The sequence below is a fragment of the Halyomorpha halys genome, unplaced genomic scaffold (assembly GCF_000696795.3).
Source record: "Halyomorpha halys isolate HHAL.00 unplaced genomic scaffold, Hhal_1.1 Scaffold95.1, whole genome shotgun sequence".
NCBI lineage: Eukaryota > Metazoa > Arthropoda > Insecta > Hemiptera > Pentatomidae > Halyomorpha > Halyomorpha halys.
The window spans coordinates 1,330,226-1,339,680 of record NW_027108063.1 but is presented as its reverse complement, the minus strand read 5'-3'; the positions used below and the strand labels follow the sequence as shown (position 1 = coordinate 1,339,680).

Below are 9,455 nucleotides of genomic sequence, written 5' to 3'. Positions count from 1 at the left end.
GATTACCCTACTTAGAGAAACCTCCTTTCCTATAATGCTGATTCTATGGTTATCCCTAGATACATGTGTTTCTTTCTTGATCACACTGCTGATTATTTTCTCCTTGATTAATCCTGTATCAACAATATTTCCATCATAATTCTTTAGAAATTATTTAATAAAATTATGTTTAAAGGGAAATGATCATAATTTTTGGTTTGTTTTTCATACATTAAAAATTATATTTGTTTTTGTTACAGATATTGGGCAAATATTGTGGTGTCTTGTCACAAAGTCTAAATTATCAGAAAGTTCAAACACTGTACATGTGACGATTGATTTAGAACAAGTTCAAAATAATAAAATTGAAAACGATATATCTATAGAAAAACTTAATCCTGGAGTAAGGGCTGAAGTTACTATCAACAAGGTCTGATTCTATCTATAAGATGCATTTTACTTGAATAAATTAATTTTAATTTATTACTTTCATTAATTATAAAATTGGAAGTTGTAATTTGTGTTTTATTTTTTAGATAGTGTCTCAAAACCTAATGGTAACTGTTGCGGATAGTGAAATACATGGTTATATTGAGCCATCTCAGCTTGGTTCAATGTGGTCCAAACCTGAAGACTACAGAATTGGTTCAAAGCATACTGCAACTGTACTATATAAATTTCCATACCCAAGAGTTGTTGCTCTCACTCTTAAATCAAATCCATCAACTATTTCTAAAGATGAAATTGAGCATGGTACGATATTTAAAAGAGCTGAGGTAAATATGATATTTTAATTAATTAATTGATATTTATATTAAATAGCAAACCGTTAATGAAAATTTTTACAATTTAGTGAAGCTATAATGCATTGATGCCTTGATATTCATGGTGATAAAAATATAACATTTGAAAATTTGTATTTATCCAAGGGGAAAAAAATAAAAATAGTATATACCTATAGCTAATTTTTTTTTTTAATACTAGCCAAAACATTGGATTAGAAGATTATTACTTTATGGGATACTATTGAAGAATATGACGGCTCAGGTGGCAGGCATAAAATAAAGCAGTAGTATTGCTACATATTAAGTACTATATTAGTCCTTTGGGCACATTTGATGATGCAAGGCTCATTATGCAATTGATTACGAGTTATGGAATGAAGTTACAGATGACATTACTAATTCTTCATTCAAACTAGAACAAAATATTGCATGAGATATAGGAAAATATGTCTGCTGAATGTAGTATGACAAAAAGATCAACTATCAAGAGTTTGGTTTATTTATCTATTATCATAATTATTACTTAATTATTAAACTTAGTATTAGTTGGATTGTGTCCTTCAGAGGTATACTCCTTTACTGAAAGAATACGATTGATTTTTATCTCTTGATGGTCTACCATGAAATTTGCTTTACAAAATTCAATATCTCACCTGTAGAATGTACAACATTAATTATAAAGAATTATTTAAGGTTCTGAAGGAAGTGTTAAGTAGGTTTTCTTGATCTTTTTGTTGTTATTAATCAGGTTAAGAGCTTTCTAGATATCAAATTTAATCCGAATTACTCTGTCTATTCATAATGGTATTCATAATTATTTATTATGCCTAACTTACTTTTTATATTGTTTTATAATAGTTTGGAATCTGTAAATCTTTATTTCTTTAGAAGGTTCAATTTCCATTCATAACAACATAATATATTTATTATACAAGTTTAAAAAGATAAAATATCCTATGCCACTAAAGCTCTTGGTTCAGAACCCGGTAAGGAAATACTGTTTCTAGAACAACGGTTGTGCTATGATTTGGTGAGGATCATACTTGACCGCCAGGTTTTTCCTCTGATTAAAGTTACCGACATTGTAGAGGCTTAGTGCACCTCAGGAGAATATTCTAATTCCAGGACAGCTTATATAACAGAGTAAATTAATAAAATAAAATATCCTTAATTTTTCTTATACAAAATTTTTCAAGGTAAAAAAAAAAAATGCACTCTGATGAAACCCTGTCATTATTCTTTTCACTTATTACATATAGAGATTGCCATAAATAAATTTGATTAAAATACTCCTAATAAGGTAAATTATACTAATGAACTCAATAGGAAACTTGTATTAATAACATCAAGTTTTTAATTTATTGCTAAAATTCAATATTTGAAATTAATACTTTTTTCCTATTGTAAATTATCAATCTTTTACCGAATTGCAATAAAGTTTAGCATGCTTAACTATGTTTAATGTGTTATGTTTTTTTTGGTTCTCTATCATGATAAAGACCTTACGAAAGTTACCTTCAGAAAAATTATAAATCTATCTTTTAGAGCTGTTAAACTAAATGAATTTTTTATTGTCTTTTCGTTTATTGTTTCTTAAAGTTTTAATTTCTCTCTTTTGTTTTAGATAATGGCTATCTTGAAGAGAGGTGTTGCCTTGAAATTAGAACACAACAATAATGTTTATAAAGGGATTCTGTCTGTTAGACGTTTAGGTCCTGATATGAATTACGAAAAGCTTTCCACTATGTTTCCACTGGGAAATCATGTCAAGTGCAGAGTAATAGGCTATGATGCACTGGAACAAGTGTATTCTTGCACAACTGAAGAGTAAGTAAAATTTATGAATAACTAGTGAACAACTTTTGGAGTTATATGTCTTTTAACGCTAGATTATGGAGGAAGTAACATGTTTTTAAAATGAAGGTCTATTATATTAACAGATATATTTAAATGATAAAAAATTTGTTTCCAATAGATGTTCATATTAAAATGTGTAATATTCAGAGTATTTTTTTTATAGTATAGTTCATTTTTCTTTTGTTTAATAAATATAAAAATTGTTGTCAAACTGAGGTGTTCTATAAATCTAGTGTTAATACTTCTAATTCTAGAATCACAATAATCCTCACATGATTTAAAGTAATTTCTAATTTTAATATTTTTCTTCCTTGAAAATGAGATGGAAAGAATTTGTTTATGTATTTTGTAAAATGGCAGTATGGATAATATCAATTAGGGTTTTCTTTTCTTTTTCTTTTTTTTATCATGTATCGGCCACTAAGGATCACGTGAATATCAATGGTTAGGCTTCTTTGGGAGTCTTGATTTTCTTTCTTCCCATCGCAGTTTCATAATCCTTGACTGCCTTTCTTTTCTTTCTTCCACTTCGTACTCATATTTTATCCTCTTCCAATATTGGTGAGATTTTTCAATGTTTTCCTATAAGTATCTCTATCTAGACAGTCGGTATTTGAAATTTTAAGTCTCTTTAATTCCTCTCTCATTTGCCTCGTATATCCTCCCATGTTTTTGTAGCTAAATTTTTTTTAAAGATCTTACTCAATCTTTCCTCCTTCATCCTCTTTATATGCCAATAGAATATTAGCCTTCTGATTCTCATCTCGGTTTCCAGGTCTTTGATGTTTCTGTAGATCTCTTCGTTAGATCTTAGCCTGTAACCTTCTTGTGTTTTCCTGGGCCTTTAGATTTTTCTTAAGATCCTCCTTTCTATTTTTAGCAGCTTTTCCAAGTTGGGTAAGTATGTGGTCACCACCCTGTATAAAATCACAGGTCTTATCACAACGTTGTAATGGCTTAACTTTGCATTGGAGGAGAGGTTCTTCTTATTGTAAATTTTAGCTGTTTGAAAGCTTAAATTTTCTAATTTGGTGGTTCTCTCGTGGATGGTCTCTTTCTCAGAACCGTTGTGACAAATTATTTCTCCCTAGTACTTAAATTTTCTGGTCACTGTTATTTTTCCATATTCAGTGTTTACTACTTTTTTCTTGAAATTTACTTCAGTAGTCATGTTCTGGATTTTAAAAAAGAATTTCTGGGCCTGGAAAAGAATAATCAGTCATAGATTGATCTGTTGTATGCTAAATAACTTCAGTTTTCAAGTCTTGGGTGGTTTAGCTCATTCGATCTTAAAGTAGTTAATGTTAATCATGTGAAAGCATACTGTTAAGCTTATACATTAAAGTTCTGTTCTAATTTCCAATTTATAACAGATTTACTAATTAATTAATTCATGGGAAAGTTAACTGGTTTTAATGAATTACCTATGTCTAACCACTGCCTACTTAAATAAGTACCTACTACTATACATTTCTCTTCAAGATATTTTAAGGCAAAGGAATATTTCTAAGGATTTGTAACTACAATTGATTGGATGGAGAAAATTTATAGAAAATATGATAGCACTTTTGAGTGAGATTTGTAAATCTTTACATTTATAAAAAAAATGTTTTGGACAAAAATAAAATATTTTGGCATTGTATTTTTATTATAAATTCGAAATTAATCTGATATATAAATTGGAATTTGTAACAAGAATGAAGAAACTTGACATTTTACTTTGTATACCGGAATATTGTAAATTATACTCTTTCTTTTTTTAATAATTAATATGTATGTATTTACATGAATATATTTTTATTCCAGTAACATTCTTGTTGAGAAATATCTCTCTCCTAATGACCTTAAACTTGGTGAAATTGTTGAAGTGACAATAGTATCCATAAAAAAAGGAGGATTGGAAGTATCTATTGGAGAAGTAAGAGGGTTCGTCCCTCGCCACCATATTTCAGATGTTCTTCTTCACAATCCATTGGATAAATTCAAACTGCATTCCAAACAAAAAGCAAAGGTGATATTACAAAGCACTTTAATTTTAAGTTTATAACCACCAGAGTTGGGCAAATATTATTTGAATGACGAGAGATGAATACTTTTTTATTCGTGAATTTTCTACTCTAATAATCAATTATTCGTACAAAACATATGATTAACCATCCGAATACTTTTTCATTCGTCATTATTTTACACGAATAATCAATTATTCGTACAAAACATATGATTAACCATTTGAATACTTTTATATTCGTCCATTTTATAGAAAAATAATCTCTTATTCGAAAAAATTAAATGATTAACAATACGAATATGTTTGTATTTGTATAAAGATATTTTCTATCTTACAGCTATACATAGATATATTTTATGATTGCGTATAGATTAATTTTAACTTTTCTGATAAAGGTCCCTTTTTGTTTTGGGATATGTAGGATATGAAAATAAATCGATAGTATTTTCATATTCTACATATCTCAAAACATAAAGGGACCCTAACATGTTGGAAATCAAGGCAGCTCAAATAAATTGATAGGCAATCTTAAAATCGATAGCATTTTCATATTCTGCATATCTCATGACATATAAAGGGACCCTAACATGTTAGAAATCAAGAAAGTTAAAATAAATCGAAACGCGATTATTAAATCTATACGCGATCAAAAAATCATTAGCATTTTCATTTTTGGCATATATTGAAACATATAAAGAGACCCTAACATGTTAGAAAACAGAAAAGTTCATATAAATTGATAAGCGATCACAAAATCGATATCATTTTCATCATTTCCTCAAAACGTGTAAAGGGACCCTGACATGTTAGAAATCTGAAAAGTAAAAATAAATCGATACGAGATTTTAAAATCGATATCATTTTCATATTCTACATTCCTCAAAACGTATAAAGGGACCCTAACATGTTAGAAATCAAGAAAGTTAAAATAAATCGATACGCGATGTTAAAATCGATAGCATTTTCATATTCTGCATATCCGAAAACCTAAAAATTAGCCCGTATGCGTTAGAAATAAAAAAAATTAAAATAAATCGATATGGAATCTTAAAATCGATAGCATTTTCGTTTTGTACTCGTCTGAGTATGTGAAATAGGACTTTCATACATTAGAAATTGAAGGTGGTTAAAAAAATAAGTGAATTTAAAAAAAAAAAAATCAAATTTTTATTCGAATAATATATATTCGACTAAGTTTTTATTCGATTGGAATAGTATTTTGAATATTTGAATAAAAAAGTATTCAGATTGTTTAGTCATATTTTTATTCGAATAAAAATTTATTCCTCTCCCGTCAATCGAATAAAAAAGTATTCCTCTCTTGTCAATTGAATAATTTTTTCCCAACTCTGATAACCACTATGTTAAATTTAAATTACAAATATTTCTTCCATTTACAATAAATTTTTTTTTTAAATATACGTACATCCAATAATTATAATAACCTGAGTCCACTTGTAAGACCTAAACCTAGTTTGTTGAAAGGTTGAGTTTTATCAGTAGGAGCCTATTTATCTTTCTGTGGAAGCAATCACTAACACTAATTTACATCTGAACAGCTTAAAAAAAAAAAAAAAGTAGTCATAGTGAGCCTTTTAATTTCCCGAATAATTAATTCCAATTTCTCAGTTTTTAGTTAAGTATGTTTAATATCTCTCCTTATGAAATTCTTCCCTTTTTCTTTTGCCTAAGTATATCAGAAATAAAAAATATATCAGTTTAATGAAGTTCATATTGTGTTCTTAGTCATTTATTTGATGCTAAATTGTTATAGTATGAATTTTGAAAAGACAAAGATTGATTTGATTTTATGGAGTTAGTCGTGCCAACTGAAAGGCAACTTATCAGTATTATATATTCATTTGTATTAATTTGTTTTAATGCCTATTCTTTTCTATTCCAGGTTCTTAGAATTGAAAATAACAATGTAGTGTTTACCTTAAGACCTACATTAGTAAAGACAAAGTCTCTTTTAAGTTTTAAAGACTTAAATGTAGGTGATTTTTACTTTGGAACTATTAAGAAAATACAGCCTGATTCGATTACTGTTTCATTTTTTGGAGATCTTTTTATACATATTCATGAAACTAATATGATAGAATCTCCAAATAAGCATAATATTGGAGAACTGGTATGTAAATGAAAAAAATCTATTTAACTAGAAAGTATTTAGAAACTTTATGATCACAATTTTAAAACACCATAATTGTATATATCGATATATATATGAACAGTTTTTTCTTGAAACTGTTACTATATTGTTTATATAAAGTTCCAACATTTCAAAGCTAATACCAAAGTAACCTTATCATCAGGACTTGTCCTACTGTAAAGATCAGTTCAGTATAATAATAATGACACTATTTAACTATTACTTCGTCTGAATTATTTTTAATTGTAATATTTTGTCAGCTGACATTTTTATTAATATTGGTTTTAAGTATTTTTCTCTTTTTCTATATATCCATATTGTTCTCTTTTATCATATTATTTAGAAATAAAACTATGAAGTCTTTTTAAAATGACATTTTTATTTCAGGTGAAGTGTTATGTTGTAGAAGTTTCTTCACACAATAAATTACCCATTTTCAGCCTTTTAAAATCAGTCCAGCGTATGGATGTAACTGTTGGTAAAAAATATGATGTTAGAGTGAAACATATCTCAAAAGGAGGGATGAAATGTCTTTTCATAATTAAAGATAAACCATTCAGTAAGTCAGAAATATTGAATACTCATATATAATAATAGGTTTTAGTTTATACATAAATTATATTATGCACAATTTTGAAGTGATGTTACTAACCAATTCATACGAGGAACTGTTTCAAATCAAGCTAATTTAGGGTTAAGTCGAATGAAAAAAATAATTTTGTCAAGCGGAGCTATTAAATAATCAATTAGAATAAAAAATGTAGCTCTTTGAGTATATATTATATAAATGACTTTTTTTAATTAACTGACTTAAAGTTTAATAATATGTTCTTTATTAATCTTATAGACATTGTTATCTTGAACTACCTGCCAACTAAGAATTCTACATGCAAAATCCTAACTATGGGATCCTAATGATGAAATTAATGTTTATCTCTTAATAGGCTATTCTGGTTTATTCACCATTTCCCTACCCTCTAAAACATTCACTTTTCAGCTCAAAATTTGTTTTATGAGGTTATATTGACAATAAAAAGGAGCAAGAGTAATATCAAAAACTGGGGAACAGAGACAAAAGGTGATGATGATGGGTGTGATCCATCTGAAATTCAAGTTATATATATTGTAAATCTTGAATGAATGACAGCCATTTTTTTAGGTTTGCTGCGAAAGAAATTGGCACCACTGACTTGTAAATTTCAAGTCTCAGCTTTTTAATTGATTTTATTACTTGATAATAATTAATGATCTGAACCTCAAAGTTGGAAGGAAATGATGGCTTAAACTTTGTAGGTCCTTTCCACTCATTTGATTTGTCATATTTAGCTATATTTACAACAGTAGTAGAAATTATACTTTTTTGTTATAATCTGAAGGTTACTAGAAAAAAAAGCGAGATTCCTGTTCTCGGGTTTATTTACCAAAAACATCTGGTACTGAATGAGCACCAAAATTGGAGAATGATCATAACGAAGACGGCACCCTTTCGATTTGCCAGTTATGGGCGTTTTCTTCGAATAGATTCATCCAATTTTGTTAATTGTGAGGAGTATAGAATGGAATCGATCGATACACCTTGTGGCAACAGCTCATAAAAAATTGCTCCCTTTAAATCCCACCATACAGAAAGCATTATCTTCTTTTGGTGCAATCCCGCTTTAGATGTGGTTCGTTGCTGGTCTCCAAGATTTTTTTCGCACCACATTATTGTAGACAATCCACTTTTCATCCCTGTCACAAATATTTTATGAAATGAATTGTTTTCTTGACATTTCCGCAGTGAATTTCAAATGGAAATGCGTGTTGTCAAGTTGGCTTTGATCAGAGAGTGGAGGACCCAAACATAAAGTCTAGAAATGTAGCCGAGCTTCCATAAATGATTTTCTATGCTTGTATGTGATTAGTCTAGGACCTCTGCAATGTCTCGTACTGACTGGGAAGGATTTTGATCTACTGTCACCTTAACATCAATCGTTTCAATTTTTTGTGGGGGACCAGGTCATGGTGCATCATTTATATCAAAATTCTCTGCTCAAAACTAGGTAAACCAATTTTGGCATGTGCACTCTGTTAAGGCATTATCCCCATAGACGCCGCATATGTTTTTATATGCCTCTGCTGCTCGCTTTCCTTTATTGAAATAATAATAAAATATACCTATAATGCACGATATTTCCTTCCATCTTCTCAGCTTGATCACAAACACAATAATGACCTAATCTTAACAAGTGTCAACAGGCATAACTGTTTACATATTACAAATAGGATAAACTATCCTCTGTTGAGATTATGGCATCAGAAAAATGTGAAGTATTATAAACAAAACATGAATAGAAAAACCAAAAGGACTTATTTACCAACCCTATAAAACAGCAAAAAGTTACAAAAATAAAGTAATAAGTTAAGAAATTAATTTGTTCTACTATATAACTTATTATAATTATCTAATTTTTAGAACATAGCATCACAAAAGAAATCTACTAACAACTGGTACTTACTCATTTGAGATTATTGATTTTTTCAAACCTTTTTTTCTGAGCACTTAAACAATTATATTGAAAATTGACTGTACAAGATTTAGTGACAAGTTTTAACGATCATTTTTGTAATAAAAATAAAAATAATTTAAAAAATGTCTTCCAACTACTGCATTTAATTGAATAATAATCATTAG

The 9,455-nt window shown here is 28.6% G+C and overlaps 1 protein-coding gene across 1 annotated transcript in view; it reads left to right on the top strand.

The window, feature by feature from the left end:
* Positions 1-9,455, top strand: part of Rrp5 (Ribosomal RNA Processing 5) — a gene marked incomplete in the record, with an annotated part of 28,372 nt that overhangs the window by 3,907 nt on the left and 15,010 nt on the right. Inside the window, 6 exon segments of the mRNA XM_067046437.1 lie at positions 240-409; positions 516-755; positions 2,389-2,591; positions 4,428-4,632; positions 6,533-6,760; positions 7,169-7,340. Coding sequence (XP_066902538.1) covers positions 240-409; positions 516-755; positions 2,389-2,591; positions 4,428-4,632; positions 6,533-6,760; positions 7,169-7,340 — 1,218 coding nt within the window.